Below are 21,100 nucleotides of genomic sequence, written 5' to 3'. Positions count from 1 at the left end.
CTGGGTGGTGCTCTGGGTTTGGCGAAGGTCAAAGGACAGAAGCTATACGCCTCCTTCCTGGCCATCACTGGGCACCCCCACACCTTCCCCCTGATGTCATGTGGTCCTCTCACCTTCCCCCCATACGTCATGTGAACCTCAGGGGGGCCAAGGAGACTCCACACCCCCAGGCAGATCCATCTGCCCTCTGCTGGGGCCTGTGCACACTCCAGGCAGCCTCCACGCTGACCCCCCCTCACATGGGGCCCTCGTCTGGCTCACCGGCCTCTCCTCGGCTCTGTGAGCAAAGCAGCCAGCTTGTCTCTTGCTCTCTAGACCTTGAGGTGGGGCTGGGGCATCGGCTGTGTTCCTCAAACCGCAGGGGATCCTGGAAAGCCCTGAAGACAGTCTTAAAAAAAAAAAATTATCTTTGGCTGTGCCGGGTCTTCGTTGCTGCACAGGCGTTCTCTTAATTGTGGTGAGCAGGGGCCACTCTAGTTGCAGACAGGCTTCTCATTGCGGTGGCTTCTCTTGCTGTGGAGCATGGGCTCTAGGCATTCAGACTTCAGTAGCTGTGGCTCGAAGGCTTGGTGGTGGTGATGCACAGGCTTAGTTACTCCTCGGCTTGTGAAATCTTCCAAGACCAGGGATCGAACCAGTCTCATGCACTAGCAGGAGGATTTTTATCCACTGAGCCCTGAAGGTTTTCTTTAAGGCCCCTTTCTTCTGGCTTGATGTGAAGGGAGGGTTCCCCTCATTGTGTTCAGCTCACCACCTCCTAAAACTCCCCCTCAACCTCAAAGCCTGACTCCTAGGTACCCCTAGTGTGGGGAGGGCTCAGGCTACTGAAATTCTGCATCACTGCTGGGCAAAGGCTGGGGCCGGGTGGGGTCATCTCTGCCCACACCCCACCTTGCCCTCGCTGGGTACTGCGGTGCTGTGTTTGTAAGAGGGGTGAGAACTCCTCTTACAGTTAACAACTGCTCCAGGAGTGGCACATCCCGGACGTGCAGGAAGGATTAGGGGCCACAGAGAAGGGGCTTCATGCCAGTAGCATGGTATCATCTGAATTATAAAGCCACCATTATCAATGTTTCTTTGGGGTAAGTTGTGTCCTTTCTAATCAGCCCATATCCAGTCTGTGCCTTAGTTTTCTCAACCATAAACAGGTGACAATAAGTGTCTAGAGTGGTTAGTAAAGGGCTTCCCTGGTGGCTCAGCAGTAAAGAACCCGCCTGCCCAGGAGACTTGGGGTCGATCCCTGGGCTGGAAAGATCCCCTGAAGAAAGAAATGGTAACCCACTCCAGTATTCTTGCCTGGGAAATCCCATGAATCCAAGAGTGTTAGCCTATTAACAAACAATGTTGTGATAGTTTCGGGTGGAGAGTGAAGGGACTCAGCCATACCTACACATGTATCCATTCTCTCCCAAACTCCCCTCCCATGCAGGTTGCCGCATAAACTGAGCTGAGTTCCTTGTGCTGTATAGTAGGTCCTTGTTGGTTACCGATTTTAAATATAGCAGTGTGTACATGCCCATCCCAAACTATCTTTACCCCATTCTTCGCCCCCGCTTCTCTAAGTCTGTGTTTCTGTTTTCTAAGTAAGCTCCTTTGTATCCGAGATGAAATAGTTAGAGAGCATCGCCGACTCAATGGACATGAACTTGAGCAAACCCCCGGGGACAGTGGAGGACAGAGGAGCCTGGTGTGCTATGGTCCATGGGGCTGCAAAGAGTCCGACACAACTTAGTGACTTAACAACAACAATCTCTTAGTAAGTCCATGAGAAATGCTTAGCACACTTCCTCATTTATACTCAGAGCCCAATAACTGAAACTGTCCCCTCAGGTAGCCTGAGCGGGCCTCTGGCCATCTGACTTCTTTGCACACCTGGAGCCAACCGGAACTACCCTGGCCAGCCGCCTGGGACCTGGCCCATGTGGCATTTCTCTGGAAGAATCCGCCACCTGTGGCTCACGGCCTTCACTCTGGGGTGGCCAGGCTGGCAGAACTCACAGGGCCTCCCATCTGTCATCTCTCCTGTCACAGGGACAGCAAGGACACGTGGCTCACATCTCCTTGGAGATGGGCCTCCCTCCCACCCACTCACAGGGGACGTGGGCTGGCAGAGTGCCCAGGAGGAAACCTCCGGGGCCACCAGGGTCAGGACATCTGAATCCAAGTCCTGGCGGGACTTCAGCTTATGGGTCCTTGACGCAGCCACAGGGTTTCTGAGCTTCACCTGCTCAACTGTGAAACTGGATGACACTCTGCCCGCTTTGGGGACTGTCCTGAGAACAGATGAGACTGCAAACCTCAAAGGGGCTTTGTTTCACACGTAGAGGAAGAGCATTTTAGGATCCCAGCATTTTAAAAACTGGGAAAATATGTAGTTTATTTCTCCCTGTGGCTACTTCTGTCACCTGCCGAGCGCCACCCTCACCCGTGGGTTATCAGAGCCTACAAATGATGCTCCCTGAACGGAGCTCCTTTGAAGAGTCCAGTGCCCTAGGCCAAGGTTTCTAGATACTAAATTCAATGAATGGCAGCCTTTCCCAATTCACAGGGGAAAACCCAGCTAGTTTCTTAGGACTATTACTTCTGATCATGTTGGACTAGGTAACTGGGACTAAATTCCCAACTGTGGACAACTAAAAGCTGCTCAAAAAATAGTTTTTGAAAGTTTGATTCAGGGGTGCATGCTCAGTTGCTTCAGGTGTATTCGACCCTTTGTGACCCCATGGACTGTAGCCCGCCAGGCTCCTCTGTCTATGGGCGTCTCCAGGCAAGAATACTGGAGTGGTTGCCGTGCCCTCCTCCAGCGGATCTTCCTGACCCAGGGATCGAAACCGAGTCTATTGTCTGCTGCATTGGCAGGTGGGTTATCATTAGTACCGTCTGGAAAGCCCTTGATTCAGGGGTATCAGGGAGCAAACAAGGCAGTAAAAACTCACAGGGCCAAGATCTGGAAAAAGAAAGAAACCCAGAGACATCTGGGGCTACTTTCTCCCTAAAGGATCTGGTGATACAGCAAAGATGCTGAGCAGAGCTGTTGACAGCCTCTGGATCTAAGGAAGTCAAAACTGGGGCCACCAAGAGCAGGGGGCTTGCCTGAAAAATCCTTCTTGCTTTAGGTTGGGACCCCGGATGGTTTCATCCCCAAAGTATGAATGAACTGGAAACAGACAAGTGCTCCAAGGCACTGCAAATCATCTCAGTCCCTGAAAGCCAATTAAAACAACTTGGTTTGCAGGATCGCAAGCCATCTGCCCAATGTACACATAATCCTCACAGAGCAAGTTAACCGCTGCTGCCGCCGCTGCTGCTGCTAAGTCACTTCAGTCGTGTCCGACCCTGTGTGACCCGAGACGGCAGCCCACCAGGCTCCCCCGTCCCTGGGATTCTCCAGGCAAGAACACTGGAGTGGGTTGCCATTTCCTTCTCCAAGTTAACCTCATTCTGCCTCAAATTAGTTCTATAGATTTACAGATAAAATATGTGGCATTTAATTTTTTCCAAGTAGGCAAGGAGACAATACTAACAAAAACCGAGAGAAACAACAGACAATAGAAATAGGCTCACAGAGGCTCCTTATTAGGGAGTTACTGAACTTAAACTATACCTAGTTTGGTCAAATATATAAAAGGCAATATTGATCGAGAACTAGAAATTATTTTTAATCATTTTCTGTTTTTATCCCATCAATTTAATTCTTAAAATGCGAGGCGCTACAGTTCCCCGTGCTGGACAACAGATGAAAAGCAAGCCAGGAGTGTTCTGGGAAAAGCCAAAAAAGAGGCGCTGTGCCACATTTAAAGGTGTTGGTCTGAGAGTGTGCTGGCAGTAGTGAAAATTGGGACACCATCCCAATTTCTAGTAGCAAATTTGTTGCTGGTTTGTAAGATGCAATTAAAAATAGACACCCCCTGAAAACTCAGCAGATTGTTATCTTAAAGGGCTTTGCTCCTTTGAACAGGAACCTGTCTCCCTCTTCGCTTGTATCTGCCCAGACCCAGCTCTGCCCCTGGCCCAGAGTAGTCATGGCAAAAAAAAAAAAAAAAAAACAGAGAGAAATGGCAGCATTTGAGTATTTGTTTTGTGACCCCTGCCAAGGGGTTTCCACACATTGTTACATTATTTACAACCGTATGAGATATGAGATGGCTATGACTGTTCCCATTTTACAGGTGGAAAAACTGAGGTCTGGAGGACCCATGGATCATGTTCAAGGTACCTGGTCACCATACACTAGAGCCCAGAGTGAAGCCAGGTCTGACTGCTCCCAGAGTGGGCCCCAGCCCATCTGCTCATTGTCGGGGTGACCCCTGGATGCCTGTGGTCAGAGGAGGCCTTGAAGTTCCCTCTCCACACTCATTGAACACCAGCCACATCCAGGGCCCCAGCCTGGGAGAGCTGAAAGACCCAAGGCCAAGGCTTAGCCAAGTGAAAACACTTCAATGGATTCGAGGTCCTGTCCGCTTCCTGTTGTCTCTCTTCCTCTTCCCCACTTCTGGAACTAGGATCTGACACAAAGATGGAGATGGGATGACACCTGGCTACATGCATGGGGCTGAAGGAGTAAGGGCCATTGTGCAAAATCCTCTTGTGGCCACCAGATCTCTCCTGGAAAAGCTGGGTAGCTGTTGAAGAGGCTACTGACTGGGGTGCCGAGGGTGAGCCCCACGGCAGCCCACACCCTAGGTCCCTTCCTAGGGAGCCAGTGCTCAGAGAAGGGCAGAGGGGCAGCAGCGTAATTCCCAGCCCAAGGTGCAGGCGGGGGCTCAGCCTTCACATGGGCCTCCTGCACTCCCAGGGGCCAGAAATCCAGGCCGGGGTCTGTGGAGGGATGGTCCCAGTGCCCTAGGAGTGGAGGGCTCAGGGGACACGAGGCAGAGCCTGCAGCTGGCCCAGGCTTGCTTGATGGCTTTACCTCATCAGTGTGGTTGGACAGGAGAGGTCTCGGGGTCAGCAGATAGTGGCATAAGGTACAGAGGGGACACAGGGGGAAAGGGCTTCCCAGGGGGAGGAAGTGAGGGCCGGGGAGGAAACAGAGCCAAGAGGGCAAGTGGGGGCCAGAGGAGAGGAAGGGGTGAGCAAGGGGCTGGGAGAGGCGCAGGGAAGGGGATGGGGCAGCACGGGGTTGGGCAGGGTCTCTGTACCCCCCGCGGCTGGGGGGGTTCCTCTAGGCAGACAACAGGCTCTTCCTGGTGCTGATATACTGCGAGGAGGAGGAGAAGGGAGACACCTGGGAGGTTCTGTTGGCTCTGAAGTTCAAAAGAAGCCAAGTGTGTTTTTGAGAATGAATGAATGAAGGGGTCATGAGCAGAAAGTGGGGTGCAAAGGGATTAGCAAGAGGGTGTCTGGTAACTGGAGACAGGACAACCCAGGCCTGGATGCCAGCCTGGGCTCTGGCAGCAAAGGTGACAGAAGTCCTCTGGTCCCAGCCAAGTCAGTGGGGAGGCAGGCAGCCCCCTGTACCACCCTGCGGCCATATCCGGGCTGTGGATTAAGAACCAAATGGGGGAGGGCGAGGAAGTGGGAGGGGAAGAGCCGAGCGCAGGCCCGTCCGTCCCGGCCACATCCCAGAACCTTCCTCCTGGGCCCTGGGGACCCCAGATCCCAGCCCTTCCCTTCCCGCCCCAACCCGTGGCACCAAGGAATTACGGGCTTGGGAAAACTCACTCACTGGGGTCCTAGAGCTTCAGGGAGGTGACCCGGGGGATGTGGAAGAGCTGCGTCTCCTCGGAGCTGGTGGAGCTGCAGCATTGTCGCAGGGGATGAGTGTGTGAGCCCCAGGCCCAGACCCTCAGCCCCGACACAGGAACAAGCTGAGCCCAGAAGAGGAGAGTTCCCCAAAGCTATGAACTGTGGGTGTGTTGCAGCAAGAAGGCTTCGGGGCAGAGACACGGAAGAACTTTCTGGCCCTGGAGTACCTCAGAATGTGTGACTCTTTGAGGTTAGGCATAGGCTTCCCTGGCCTGGAGGGGTGTGTGTCTCAAGAAGTGGGGGTAGGCAGCAGGGGGCCGGGGCCAGCAGCTGAAAGGGCTCCTTCCTCAGCCCCTGCCCCCACCCCTAGTCCTAGCAGCGTCCTCACCTGAGGCGTTTCCGGATGGGACGGAAGTACTTGGAGGTCTTGATAGCAAAGACGATGCTGGGGATCAGGAAGAAGGTGCACCACCCCAGGCAGAACCAGAAGGCGTTCTGGGACAGAGGATGTGGGGTCAGCACACTGTGCTGGGAGCGGCACCCTCCCACACGGCTCGACACCCCCAGCCTCCCATGGACTCAACGAGGGGTGCGGGGATGTGACCTCAGGCCTGAGGGGAAGGACCGGGGTGTGGGCTCATGCTGCCCCCCGCCGGCGGCCTCCCCGTCCACGAGCCCTGGTGAGCTGGGGCAGGGCGCTCACCCAGGGGTCAGCCACCATGTCACACAGGATCACACGGCCGCTGTCCAGGGCTCCGGAGAGGGGCTGGCAGGTGGCAATGCGCTGAGTCACCTGTGGTGTCAACATGAGGCAGCTACATGCCAGCACTCCCAGACCCACGGGTGTTCAGAGAGAGGCGACAGGGATGCGGGACGGGCCCAGGCAGGGAAACACAGAGCAGTGAGGACCCCCTGACCTCGTCCCGCCACTCGCCTCCCGCGCTCCCCACCCCAGCACCAGCCTGTGCTAAGCCCCTGCTGTGTGCCCAGAGATGCCCTCCCTCTAAGTCACTCACACTGGGGGACAACACATGTGCACACAGAGTGCACTGCACACGCTCATACCCACACACGCATTCAAACACGCTCAGGCTAAGCAAGACCCCCTCAGCCCGGTGCGAGTGGCAGACTGCCTGCAGAAGCTGTGATCAGTGAGGGCCCGCGGGAGGAGCTGGGCTCTGAGTGCTGCGCGGCCTCAGACAGGCTGGCGCGGGACCAGCACGAGGAGGGGCAGGGGCCGATGGACAGCGCGTCCTAGAGAGCGACGCTGACCAGTCCCAGCCCGGCCATGCTCGGGCCTCAGAGAAGGGCTGTGGCAGAGGTTGGGGGTGGGCAGAACTCAGCATCCAGATGCCAGGTTTGGGAGTCTGGGTCCAGGGCACCCCCAAGGGCTCTAGCGGGCAGAGGAAGGGAAATAGCTGGGAGCTTGCCTGAGGCCAGGAGGGTCTGAGCCCCCACTCACCTCCTCTCTCACCCAGGCCATGTACTGGGAGAAGTAGCCCATCTCCCGCTTCAGGAAACACTCACTTTCCTACAAGGAAGAGAGGAGTCCTGGGCTGGTAAGAGTCCCCAGGCCAGCAGCCCTGTCCCCCATGCCTGGCTCCATCAGGACAGGCTGAGCTGTCTTTTCTGGGAGCCCCTGGTGAGGGAGCAGGGCTGGAGAATCATAGGGTGTGAGGCCCCTGTGCCTTAACCGTTCAACTCACCTCCAACTCTGAGGCTGACCCCTGTCCCTGCCCCACGCCCCCACTCACATTCCTCAGGATATGGGTGGCCCAGGTCGGCAGCTCTTCTTTCAGGTGAGTGACTCTGTCCAGGACACCTGAGATCTCCGACTGTGGGGGAGGAGAGAGGATCCATCAGGGAACAGCCACTCATTCACTTGTTCATCCATTAACTCAACATACGACACACAACACACTCAACTTGGGGTGGGGGATGTTAGGCCCCAAGGACACAGAGGCCGTATATGGTGGGTTCTGCCACCAGCCTCACATTTTTCCACCCCACCTTCCGCCTCCACTGGGACAGATCAGAGCAGGCAAGGCTTCGTGTCAGCTGAAAGTCACGTCCTTCCTCCCTCTACTGCCCACCTGCCCCACCCCACCCTCCCCAGCCCTCCCTAGTGGCCACCTGGAGATGTGGGGCAGAGGATGCCAGTGCCTGGACACTGCGGTTGAGTTTAGCCTGTGAAAGAGAGATCAGGGCTGGTTAGGGGAAGGGCTGGGTAGGAGGGAGGGGTCACAGCATCCCCCTTCCTCTTCCACGTCCCCTCCCTGCATCTCCTCTCCAGGTCCCCAGCTCCCTGAGCATCCAGACGTACCACAAGGTTCTGCTGTGGGAGGATCTTCTCCTGATGGAGGTGTTGGAGCCCTCGGGCCTCTTCCTGCAGCTTCTGCCCCAGCGTAGCATTGCCCTGAGGGGGCACAGATCAGAATGGCACTCTGCCCAGGCCAAGACAGCCCCTGCCAACATACCCTTCACCAAACTGCTCAACAAGACACACTGCAGGGCATGGAAAGTGCGGGAATCAGAGGTTGGGCTCAGAGGCAGGAAACTGAGGCCTCCTGAAGCTCGTGGACCACATCTGGGTTTGGGGGCCTACCTGAGCCCAAGTTCCAAGTTCAGCCCTCACTTGCTCTGTCCACCATGGGGGAACTGGGGAGGGCTGTCTGTGAGATGTCTCAAAGAGAACTTTTTAAACTCTCAATATTTATAAAGACAAAGTATATTTTTTTCCAGTAGATTTTAAGCTTCGAGAGGCAACTGTCATGACATCCGATCCCACTGTCCTCACAGCATCAGATCCTGTGGATGCTACAAGCCGTGTGCACCTAGTAATGACTGCCCAGCTGTGATGTCAGATCACATCTGACAGCATCTGATCTAAGATGGGGGATAATCTACTTTAGAGATGAAGGCCCAGAGATGTAGAAAGATTTGCTCAAGGCCCCACAGCGAATTGGTGGTAGAGTTTGAGTCAGAACTGACCCTACAAAACTGACCCTGCATCCCAGTGAGGGGCCCAGGGTCTCAGCCCTTGGTGGTGGGGGTCCTTAGTCCTCTGCCTTTGCCCTCATCCCATCCCCAATTCATAAGATTCATGGGTTCAGTCCCTGGGTTGGGAAGATCCCTTGGAAGATGACATGGCAACCCACTCCAGTATTCTTGCCTGGAAAATTCCATGGACAGAGGAGCCTGGCAGGCTGCAGTCCATGGGGTCACAAAGAGTCGAACACAACTAAAGCAGCTTCACACACACACACACACACACACACACCTCCCCAAGTCAGGCATTCTTGCCCATCCCCTCTCCCTGGCTTCTGTCTCCAGCCTGCCCAGCAGGGTCGCTGCTCCCTTCTCACTTGGGTCTGGGACAGTCCGTCCAGCTCCTGGGCCAGCTTCTCCACGTCACTATTCACCACTGGCTTCTGAATCTAGAGATAGACAGGAAAGGCCAAGAGGGGATGAACCCCGGCTCCCCCAACCCTAGAATTCCCAGTATTTTCGAAAGTACCCACACCAGCTAAGTCTACTGTAACAACACATCAATCACAGTGGGTTTGACCTGAAATTGTGAAATATATGAGACATTTTCCATTAGGAAAGGAAAAAAAAAAATGAGGCACTCTCTGGTGTAATCTAATGGAGAGGCAACTTCCCACCAGCTTTTGTAACAGCAGTGGGTTCAGGATCATGGACAGTGACACCTGTGGTTGGGTGGGGCACATTCACTCCCCCCCAGCCTGGGACGGGGCAGGGGTGGGGTGTGGCACTCTGGGGCACAGGGTCTGGGGACATCCCCAATAGAAGAGGCCCTAGAGACATGTAGGGAAGTCAAGGGAGAATGGAGGGCCCAGATGAGGTGAGACAGTAACCCACCCCCACCTCCTCTGATCTACCAAGGTCTGGCCTGAGGTGCCCACTGCTGACCTCGGCAAGGAAGCCAGGGTAATGAATGCTCTCGAGCCCACTGCTCTGCAGAGCCTCCAGGTCCCGGCGGGCGGCTGGGCTCAGCAGGTCCAGATTCTTCACGTCCACTTTGAGCTTCTGCAACTCCTGTTGCAGCTTGATGGTGTACTGGGAGGGAGGGGGCAGGCTGGGACCATGCTCGATGGCTGAGCCAGGACCCCAAAGCTGCTATCCTAGGTGAGGAACCCCTCAAGGCCCTCCTTCTGAATATTGAGGACACTACCAGCCCCAGACAGGCTCCTAGCAGGTCTCTGCTCCCCACGCTCCCTATCCCCAACTCACCCTCACCAAGACTCAGCTCTCCTCCAGCACCTATCTGGCTACTGGACAGCAACACAGACCTTCCAAGGTCACCCAGTAGAAACAGCTTCCTTGGCCCATCTTTATTATATCACCTTGTATTAAGGTCTTCATAGCATGGTATTTACTTATTTAACACATAGTATGCTATGTGCTTTGGGCTTCCTTGGTGGCTCAGATGGTAAGGAATCTGCCTGCAATGCAGGAGACCCAGGTTTAATCCCTGAATAGGGAAGATCCCCTGGAGAAGGGAATGGCTACCCACTTCAGTATTCTTGCCTGGAGAATTTCATGGACAGAGGAGTCTGGCGGGCTACAGGGCTGCAAAGAGTTGGGCATGGCTGAGCAACTAACACACGCAGGCTATGTGCTTAATTATATCACCAAGAATGCTATTTACTTATGTGGGTGCTTGTTTATTGCCATCAGCCCCCATGAGAATGCCATCTTGTCTGCTCAACTCTGTATCAAACCAGCAGTGTCTAGAGCAGAGGTTCACACGTGATAGGTTCAGTACAAGTCTGATGAATGGGCAAAAATAAATGAATGAATGAATGGACATAACCAACATTTCTACGATTTGTTGTTGCTCAGCTGCTCAGTGGTACCTGACTCTCTGCGACTCAATGCCCCTGGACTGCAGCACACCAGGCTTCCCTGTCCTTCACTATCTCCTGGAAGTTGCTCAAACCCATGTCCATCGAGTCGGTGATGCCATCCAACCATCTCATCCTCTGTCACCCCCTTCTCTTCTTGCCCTCAATCTTTCTCAGCATCAGGGCCTTTTGCAATGAGTCGGCTCTTCGCATTAGATGGCCAAATTATTTCTAAGATAGAGCGGTTTAAAAAGGGATTCGACATTTTCCAACCATTGCTGGGAGAGATTTAAAGGGCATGAAATTCAGCCCCGAGTTTCACAGATGAGAAGCTGAAGCCAGGAGGGGCATCAGAGGATGCGGCTCAGTCTACCTCTCCCCATCCCCCACACTGCCTTCCTCAGGGGAGCAAAGGCCCATCCTCTCAGAGCCCAGAACCTTAGAGGTTTTAGGCATCAGTAACAGACAGGTACACGTGTCTCCAGATGGGCAGAGCCCTCCTGGGGCCCGGGAAGGCACACCTTGTCTTACTTATCTCTGCATCATCAGCTCACTATTACCTCCTTTGAGGACAAGTTCTCCTAAGGTCATATTTGGAATGTTGCCAGATGGCCCCTGAGGGCTGCTCCGATCCCTCTGGACCTGAAGCTGTTCTGTGACTTGGACCCCTTCCCTGGACCGGGGCTGAGAGCTCCCCCTCCTTCCAGTCAGCGGAGCATGGGACCTCGTCTCAGTGCCCAGGCCCCTCACAGAAGCCCTCCCTGGCCAGCTTTCACCCTGTAGCCTCCCACCAGGACAGAGTCTGCTCAGTCGACCTCCCATCTGATTAGAGATGCTGAAGGAGGAGGTGGCTACCGTGTTAGGGAAACTGCCCCAGGTTATACAGTTTAGGACATGGAGTTGGGACGGAAAATCTGGACCACTTGGCTATGCTATGCTGTGGGCTAGGAACAGATGGCGAATTCAAAAGGAGTTGTAAGGGGACTTCCCTGCAGCCCAGTGGTTAAGACTCTGCACTCCCCATGCAGGGGCACAGGTTTGATCCCTGGTTGAGGAACTAAGATCCCACATGCCCCATAGCATGGCCTAAAAATAAATGCATAAAAATAAAGCAACAACAACGAAAATGCCATGAAAAAAATAAAAGCGGCAGAAAATGCAAGTAGATACTTAAATAAATATTTTTCAGAAAGGAGAGGGGGCGGAATCAGGAGTTAGCGTCTCAGGAGGAGTGGAGGGAGGACTGGACGGGTATTTCTACAGCCTCTGTGCACCGGTGAGAGAGCCACATTCACAAAGCACGTCTCCTCTCGGGAAGTAGACTTTCCTTCTCTCTGTTCTAGAACTGTCTCTTGCCAGTGTGAATAAGTTTCTCCAGTTCTACACACCAAGTTCTGGCAAGGGAACAGGCTGGTGGGGGTTCAAATCCTGACATCACCTACAGGCTGTGTGAGCTCAGGAGGGGGCTGTGGGGAGCCCTACTCTAGTGGTACCCAACTTCATCACCATCATTTTCACTGTCACACCCCTCCCCAACCTCCCCACTCCCAACTGGAGCATCCCAACCAATGCCTGTCCTGGGTCAGGACACACACTCGAGTCCTCTCCCTCACGGTCACCACCCTGTCCAGTCTCAACCTCAGGTGTGTTCAGTTTTCCTGGGAGCACAGCACTCTGAGCTGATCACAGCCTCCAGGCACTCATGCACCCACCCACACACTCTGGAACCTTCCCTGGGCTCTAGCCCTGGGCCATGCCCTGAGCTTGCACCTGGCTCTTCTGCCCCGGAGGCACCTCCATCGCTCTTGCAGACTTCTCAGGTCGAAGGAGAAGTTTCCTCCATAAAGGCAAGACCAAAAGAGGGGCGACCTGCAGGACGGGGGTCCCCATTGTGTTCCAGAAGTTTCTCTCACCTGGCTGATATCCAGGTGCTTCTCCAGGTCATAGGAGTCATTGAGCTGCAGGACAGTCCAGAGCACGGCCCCTTGCTTGCACTGCCTGGGGATGGACATGGGAGGTGAGAGCAAGGAGGGCAGGTGTGTCATCCCAACGGGACACCCACCTTAGTGCCTCCTCACACCCCATCCCCCAGCCCAGGCTGCCCACTCACTCGTAGGCCAGGAGGATGCTGAGGTTCTTCTTCAGGCCAAGGAGTTGGGACAAGTTCATGGACGGTGGCAAGTTCCCTGGAGTGTCTACAAACTGGGGATGGGGCAGGAGGGAATGGGCTTGGAGCAGGGAGTAGGGAATATGGCACAGCTTCCCAGGGCCTGGTCCCCTGCTGCCCTGGCTCAGCAGAGACCACATCCCTGTGACTTCAGCCCACACCTGCCTCTATCTCCAGTCACTCTTGGGCCCTAAATCCTGGCAGGGACTCTCTCCAGGAATCTCTAGGTGGGTGGCCAGCCTGCTCTTCGGCAGAGGATCTGGGCCAGCATCTCAGCTCACTTGCTTAGTGCAATAGGGAACCAGGATCCCCAGTTCCCAGACTTAGTGTTAGGAAACAGAGGGGCTCATGTCTGGTGCCATCCCTCGAGGTCCCTGCCTGGGGCCTAGGGACTCACTGGCTCTTTTCTCTTACTCCTTATTTATTGGTGAATTTCTCTCTTCTTAACCGTCTCCATCATTTTTCCTGTCCCTTTTGCCCTCTGGCCCCCTCTGGCTCCAAACTTCCTTCTGAACCTCCAGCTCTACCCTTATCTCTTTCCATGTCCCTCTGGGCCCAGGGCTAGGTAAGCCCACCTCGTACAGCTCTCCACTCTCCCAGCTCTGGCACACCAGCGTCTGCACGTTGCCGCCCACCAGGAAGGTGGAGAAGATGAGGATGATGAGGGGCACAGCGAAGAGGAAGCTGAAGCCCACACCGCTGAGGAAGGTGGGGGGACAACGGTTGAGATGGCCTGAGCAAGGAGGATGCCCTGGACCATGCTCTCCATCCCCATTCTGCATCCCAGGACCACCTTGGTCAGTGAGCCGGCCCCAGGGCAGAGCCCTCTGGGGAGAGGACTTCACAGGACGTGGCCTCCAGGGCAGGAGGAAGGACTCAGAACTGACGACTGCCCCACCTCATCCCACCCCATCCCCACTCCATGCCCTGGCTGGCAGCCTAGAGGAGAGGGCAGCCAGGGCTTCAGGATGAGGGGGACACATGTATACCTATAGCTGATTCATGTTGGTGTATGGCAAAAACCATCACAATACTGTAATTATCCTCCAATTAAAATAAATAAATTAATTTTTTAGAAAAAGAGCCAGCGCTGCCGGTCTCTGGGCCAAGGGCACTTGCAGGTGGCCAGCTCCAGGGCTCAGCCTCAACACGACTACCTGGCATGGCCAGCCATGACTTACCAGCAGGGACAGCCACCTATGGCATAGGTAGGACCCGTACGACCATCCAGAGCTTCTTCATGAAGCTTGGGGAGTGAAACGTGGGCTGGATCTCACTCACCCATAAAGGGCCAGGCCCCTTTATGCAGTGCCCAGCCTGCACAGCAGAATGTGGCAGCCCTGGCCTTCGAGATGATCTAGTTCAGAGAGGGCAAATAGAGCCTGCCTCTGGTGCCACCTGCTAATGGCTGGACACTGGGTTAAGAAGGATTCTGAGGCTCAGAGAGAAAAGTGCCCATTGATTATTATAGTTAGTGAAGTTGCCATTTCCTTCTCCAGGGGATCTTCCCGACCCAGGGATCGAACCCTCATCTCCTGCATTGGCAGGCGGACTCTTTACAGCTGAGCCACCATTATTCATCTGGGCTCATAGAGAAAGGCACCCATCAATTACCATAGTTGCCACCAGTGGGGAAGGGGACACGCTTCTTCTTTGCCATTCCTGCTCTAGGCCAACCCTTTTATACAAAGAAGGACCCTGAGGCCCAGCTGGGTTATAATTCACCCAGGGCCATGCAGCAAGTTGGCCCAGAGCCAGAGCAGAGCTCAGTCTCTTGATCCCCAGGACCGGCTCCTGTAGTCACACGAGGAGCATGAGAAGAAAGTGCCAGTCCGGTAGGCGGAGACCCTTCCCCTCTCCCCCAGGCCTTCTTACACCATGAGGAAGCGGGCTCCAGATTCACCCTTGGCTTCCGAGTGGCTGGGGTCCTCTCTGGCAGATAGCCCCCAGATGCCCAGGTTGAGGCCCAGCAGGTTACAGACCACCACAAGCAGGACCACAGAGCACAGCACGCAACCTGCAATCCACCTGCCAAGGAGGAGGTGGGCATCAGGGAAACAAGCGGGGGCTGACTGAGGACCTACTGGCTGGGGGAGGCGCCTAGCCCCGAGGCTGGGGCTTTAGAAGTGGGACTTCCTATAGGGTCCTCAGGCTCAGATCCCCAGGGCGCACAGCTAAGTTGGGGGCATGGAGGCCCAATGAGTAAGGGGTCTTGGCTTAAATGGAGGCAGGCACTTAGTACAAGGAGGGCTGACTAGGGCTGGAAACTGGGCCCCGGGTGGCTGACAGGCTGAACCGCCCACCCCCCCTCCACAGGTTTCCAGACACCTGTATCTCTCATAGCTCTGCACTTCCTCCAGGAAGGGGCGGCTGCGCTCTTCGACCTCCTCCAGCGCCTGGCTCCAGCGAGAAGCTGCCTCCCAGACTGGGAACGCTTCTCCCATTGTGTTTAGCCCTCTGGGCTGCTCAGCCACGACCTTCTTCAGCTCTGCCCAAAGCAGCAGGGGCTTAAGAGATGGGGGAGACCCCCCAGGGCCCAGGAAGGAGGAGATAGACAGGAGGAACATCTGGGATGCATAGAGATGGTCTAGCGGGCCTGCCCACCCAAGAGGGCAGCCTTCAGCCTCCCCCACCCCACTGCCCTGCCCCTTTCTCAACAAGCTTCTTTGGTAGGGGTAGGGTGGGGGGCATTCTGGATAGCCCAATTGGCCCCTGGGCAGGCCCTCACCGCTGATCATGTCGGCCGTCTGCAAGGCAGCCAGGATCGGGAGGGCATTGAAGGTGGTGTTCTCCTGCCGGAACCAAACGAGGCTGTGCCTCCTGCTTTCCACCCGGGGGGCCCAGCTTGGGGGACCCTTGCTTCACCAGGTCTGGAGGGAGAGCATCCCTCATGGTGCTCCCAGCCCAGGAAATCAGGGAAATGCGCGTCCTTCTGCTGTCTTGGTCCTTTTCCCCTCCCTCAGCCCAAGCTGACTCAACTCCCCCAAACGCGGCTCCTTTCTGTCTCGACCCTCCTGCCCGGACTATTGCAGTAGACTCCCAGCCAGTGTCTCATCTATCCCAGCCATTCTGCACAGCACCCTCTGTTTCCCTAAAGTCCAGCTCTGGGCTATTCTTCCAGCCTCCGGTTCCACTTCCTTCCTCCTGGAATAGTTTGCTATAGTCACCCAGCACAACTGACTCACCAGTTCCCAGCCCTGGCATTTTCCAGGCCCTGGGTCACAGATGCTGACTCACCCTGCACCCTGCCCACATGCCTGTCTCCACCCAGGAGAACCTGCCTGTTTTCTGGGGCTCAGGGTGTGAGCTTGCTCCCTAGCTATCCCCAGCCCACACCTCATGAGGATCCTAGCCCTTCCTTCTGAACTCCAGGCCTACCTCCCCCACCAGACTGTGCGTGCAAGGACCAGCATCGTGAGCCTCCAGTCCAGAGTGTCACGTGGTAGGTCAGGCCCTGACTGGACCCAAGCCTGAGGTTCCACTGGGCTCCCACCCCAAAAGGGAAGAACTGAGGTCCCTCACTTTTGAGTTCCCAGGCAGGTGGGAGAGAAGTCAGGGAGACCAGGGACACTCACCTCCAAGACCATGCTGTAGAAGTTGGCCTCTGGGACGCCTTTCAGCTGATGTAGGACGTGGTCCACAGAGGGCACCTGAAACGGTTTTTTGAGAGGGGGTTGTTATGACCAAGACCACGAAGAAGCCTGGGAGGGGTCCCTGGGGAAGGATGGGGGCAGAGGCCTCTGAATACTCAGTGTCCTTATGTACACGATGGGGAGCACCACAGCCCCGACAGCCCTGGGTGATAGTGAGAACTCAAGAAGCTAAACCGGGACTTCCCTGGTGGTCCAGTGGTTAGGAATCCACCTGCCAATGCAGGGGACGTGGGTTCGATCCCTGATCTGGGAAGATCCCACATGCTGTGGGGCAACTAAGCCCGTGCACACCCCACAACAAGAGGAGCCACGGCAGTGAGAAGCCTGGGCACCGCAACCAGAGAGCAGCCCCCGCTCACCACTAGAGAAAGGCCAGAGCAGCAACGAAGACCCAGCACAGCCAAAAATAAAAAAATAAACAAAAAAAAGCAGTTAAGTCACGTGAGGCTCACTGGCACAAGCATGGTACAGGATGATGGTCATTAACCCCAGGTGTGTGGACAGAGGAGGGGCAGCTGGAGAAAGGGATTGGGTGTTCGCTTCAGAAGACACCTGGAGCACAGGTTGCCCTGGAGCCATGGGCAGAGCAGCCCCCTTCGCCCCAAGAGGACTCAGTCTTGGGCCAGCACCTGGCTGAAGTCTGCTCCCAGCTCCAGGGTGTGGCTTTTGTCCAGGGCCCCTGCACAGCCCTGGCAGGGGGGCTCCTGCAGTAGTGACAGGAGGCGCTGCCGGTGCCCATGGAGAGCCGGTGCCAGGGCCTCCTGCCCCTCCTGCAGCTCCACAGAGGTGGCGTTCAGGCCTCGGAGGTGGTCCACAGAGACCTGCAGGGCTGAGAGACCCACATCCAGACTGAGGGGTCTCTGCTGCTACCAGCATCCTCAGAGGCCTTGGGGGAAGTCGGAGCATCTTTCCCTCCCCCAGCCCAAGGGGCCTGCTGGTCCTTGATCTCTGTAGTTATAATGGAAGTGGCCCCAGGGCACATGAAGCCAGGAGTGGACAGAGAGTGCAGAAAGGCAGGAGTGGGGCCCCTGAGGTGGCAGAAGAAATGTAGGGCTGGGCGAGGGTGGGGCCGGGCCCCCCAGAGACACTCACCCTGGCCCAGGCTGAGTACTGAGGCCAGCGCCTCATACATGGTGCTCTTGAGCTGGGAGTGGATCGCCTTCCCGATGCTGCTGCCGACGCCTGGAGAGCACAGGACAGTCTGCAGGGCGGCCGGGCCTCCCCACCCTCCCTCCGCCTCCTCTTGGGTCGGGGTGCTCTGCAGTGGAGTGAGTGCCATGCCGCCGGGATGGGCCTGATCCCCACCTCCTCAAGGGCATGGATGAGGGGATGAGAGGGCCCCCAGGGCAGAACCCAGCCCAAACCCTCACCATTAAGTTCCTTCAAGACTTGCTCCTGAGGAAGGGAAAACTGCTCTGCCACGGCCTGCAGCTCCTAGGCAAACACAGGGCAGGAGGTTGCTCTTCCCCGTCACGGAACAGCCCGGCTCCCATGCCTTCCCCGGCCCTTCCTCCCACCATCCCTGCACCTGGGCGTCCATCCTGAGAATAGCAAGACTGCGGTTATGAACGCGACTCCCCAGCAGGGGGCAGTCAGGTGCACGCTAGAAGAGGCACCCTTTCTAATGAGTGGGCTAAGCAGGAATTTGCAGGCCCCACCCTGCTCTGTCCCGCCCACCTGGGGGCGTGTGGGGGTGAGGGGCTACTCGGTGCTCACCAGGGGCACCTCGGAGACCAGGCCCCGGAGGCTGAGCAGGGTCTGCGGCACAGCCTCGGCACTGGGGCCCATCTGCTCGTGCATGTGCTGGTTGGTGACAAAGGCAGTGACCACACCGATCCTGCGGGGATGGGGGAGAAGGAGGGGGCTGCTGGCTGGATGCCCATGGCCCCTCGGGCCTTGGCCCACGCCTCCCGCCTGACCTGGGCGCCCCTCACAGCAGCACGAGGGTGGTCAGCAGCAGGAACGTCACGAGGACAGCGCGCTCGCAGGCCATCGCCTTGTGCTCCATCTTCACTCGACCACCGCAGCGCCGGCGGCAGCGCAAACAGCAGAAGCAGAGCCCCGCGGTGGGCATCGCCAGCAGGTAGAGGCCGGCGATCACAGCGCACACCACGTAGCCGGCCTGGTACCGCACCACCTGGGCCAGCGGCGAGGCATGAGGGGCTGTGCCGACCCTCCCTCCCCAGCCCTCTGCCGCCTGACATCAGAAGCGGGTAGGGGGGCAGGGGGCACCTTGCCCACATCTCCTATTTCCTTGTGAGGGGCACAGTGTCCTTACTGTTATTTGTCGCTAAGTCATGTCTGACTCTTCTGTGACCCCCATGGAAGGTAGCCGCCAGGCTTCTCTGTCCATGGGATTTACCAGGGAAGAATACTGGTGTGGATTTGCAGTTTCCTTCTCCAGGGGATCCTCCGGATCCAAGAATCGAACCTGCCTCTCCTGCATCGGCAGGCAGGTTCTTTACCACTGAGCCACCAGGGAAGCCCCATATTGTTATTTACCATCTTACAAATAAGGGAAAGGAAGTCCAGGGAGTTGGGGCTCCCTGTCCCAGGTGGCGCTAGTGGTAAAGAACTCACCTTCCAATGCAGGAGTCATAAGAGACACAGGTTCGATCCCTGGGTCGGGAAGATCCCCTGGAGGAGGGCGTGGCAACCCACTGGAGAATGCCATGGACGGAAGAGCGTGGTAGACTACAGTCCATAGGGTCGCAGAGTTGGACACAACTGAAGCAACTTAGCACGCACACACGCCAACCCCACAACCACTTAAGGGCAGAACTGTAGTCTGAAATCAGGTCTGTGGACTGCTCACAGAAGAGAGGAAGCGATGCCTGAACCCCACCCTGGGGGTCACCCAGCCAAGTGGGCTCAGCTGAGAAGGCCTGTCTCCTCCTGCCCCAGATGCTCACACCTGAACACCCTCCCCCAAACCGCCTCCACGCTCACCTCATCCACCTTCACAGAGGCCGGCTCATTCAGCAGGGTCTTTATCAGCTCTAGGGAAAGAGTCAAGCTGAGTCTGGGGTCAGTGGCCCTGCCTCTGTGTCCACCCCCACTGCCAGGCTAATCCCTCTCCAGAGGGGGTCCTCCCACCACCCGGCACCCTCAGAGAAGGCAGTGTCACCACAGACCAGTGCCCACCTACCCTGGCCTCAGCAGGGATACAGGAGGGTATTTCTGAGGGCAGGCCTGGCCCAACCCTCCCTCTGGGCCCCCGGGGTAGGAAAGCAGCAGGAAAGCTGGTTAAAAGCAGAGAAGGGGCCTGGTCTAGCAACCCTCCCAGCTAAGAGTTAGGGACAGGCTGGGGGCGGGGTGGGGGGGTGTTGGGGGGAGTGAGGGGCGGTGGTCTGGCCGTCCCTCCTGGTCCTTGCAAGCCCCTCGCAACACCAGTCCTAGGGAAGACCTCAGCCGGCTCTTTGAGAACTTTGAATGTATCTTCTCTACTCTAGGGCCGAGAAACGGAGGCTCAGAGAGGAACAGGGGCTTCCCCAAGGTCACTCAGGAAGGTGATGCTCTGGGAGTTTCTGGGGAGGAAGACGGGGGTGGGGAGAGCTGGGACCCTGCCCTCCAAGTGGCTGATGAGGGTGGGCGCGCCCCGCGGTGGACAGGCGGTTAAGGTGAGGCTGGGGACCCAAACTCGTCCAGGCTTGTCCGGGGGTGGGGCGCACTCACCCGCGGGGAAGGGGTTGAGCTGCACCACGGAGAGGAAGCCGCGCACGGTGCCGTACAGTGAGTCCAGGGGTCCCGGGGCGCGGACGCGAGGGGCCAGCCAGCGGGCCTTGGCCGCCGGGGCGAAAACCAGGCGCTCCGCCGGGCCGAGGGCCCTGCAGCCCGCCGCGCCCGCCCCGGGAGGGTCAGGACTGCCCCCAGGCCCAGGCCCAGGAGGGCCGCCAGGAGGTCGGGCGAGCGCACCATGGGGTCGGCCAGTAGGCTGCGGGTGGACGGACCGGGTTCAGGGAGCCGAGAGTGCGAGCGGCGCACGGGGCAGGCCGCGCATCCTTCACCCTTCTCCGTCCCGCCCGCTCTCCGCTCTCCAAACCTGCCCGACAGGTTTGGGCTACCTGGGCATCCGCCCGAGCGCGGCCGGGCCAGGGGTGGAGGCCTGGGCTGGGGGTGGGGTGGGGGTGGGGGCAGGGCCTGCTCCGGACCCGCCCCGCAGCGGCCTCGGGTGGGAGCCTGGGTGCCCTCTGCCCTCGCCAGACGCTCTTGGAAGGGCTTAGCCTCCGAGCTGAGTGGGGGCGCACACGTCTGAATTATGGAGGATTGCCCAATTTCAACGATTATATTCAGTGCCCAGACTCAGAAGCCAAATTTGGAGCCTGGGAAAACAGCCACCAGGTGAAGGACTGCAAGGGGTGGCAAGACCAGCCACCTGGGCCCAGGAACCAGGTTCCTCTCTCAGCTCCCCCTGGGGCCTGTTCTGTTGGCTCCAGCCATGCCTGCGCCCAGGCCAGGTCAGTCTGGAGCAGAGAGGCCATCAGGCTTTGTCCACCGAGGCTCTCTGACGAGTCACTCAGATGGGTACAGTCCTTTGGGAGGGTGAGTCCTGGCAAAGGTATGCCCTTTAGCCCAGCAATGCCCCATCCAGTCATCGGCTGAAAGAACTGTCAAGAATATGCCCAGAGATGTGTCTGCACAGGCTTCTGTTTTGTGAGTGGCTGTGAGCCCAGTACGCAGAGGGTGCCCATAGCTGAGCATGTTGGAGGAAATATTTGCTAAAT

The 21,100-nt window shown here is 57.0% G+C and overlaps 1 protein-coding gene across 1 annotated transcript; it reads right to left on the bottom strand.

Moving 5' to 3' along the window:
* Positions 1–3,634: 3,634 nt before the first annotated feature.
* PROM2 (prominin 2) lies at positions 3,635–20,432 on the bottom strand. The gene is given in 25 exon segments (XM_027554553.1): positions 3,635–5,481; positions 5,669–5,739; positions 6,077–6,183; positions 6,392–6,481; positions 7,151–7,219; positions 7,443–7,523; positions 7,822–7,875; positions 8,012–8,104; positions 9,054–9,125; positions 9,622–9,768; positions 12,470–12,554; positions 12,667–12,758; positions 13,299–13,422; positions 14,599–14,751; positions 15,052–15,211; positions 15,452–15,515; positions 16,299–16,373; positions 17,006–17,205; positions 17,469–17,558; positions 17,747–17,810; positions 18,093–18,213; positions 18,311–18,513; positions 19,326–19,375; positions 20,052–20,228; positions 20,231–20,432. Coding segments are annotated over 24 exon segments (2,499 nt in total). The 5' UTR covers positions 20,295–20,432; the 3' UTR covers positions 3,635–5,481; positions 5,669–5,675.
* Between the last annotated feature and the right edge of the window lie 668 nt (positions 20,433–21,100).

This window comes from Bos indicus x Bos taurus, chromosome 11 (assembly GCF_003369695.1).
Source record: "Bos indicus x Bos taurus breed Angus x Brahman F1 hybrid chromosome 11, Bos_hybrid_MaternalHap_v2.0, whole genome shotgun sequence".
Classification (NCBI taxonomy): domain Eukaryota; kingdom Metazoa; phylum Chordata; class Mammalia; order Artiodactyla; family Bovidae; genus Bos; species Bos indicus x Bos taurus.
Note: the sequence above shows the minus strand (reverse complement) of the source record. Positions and strands in the feature narration are given on the sequence as shown.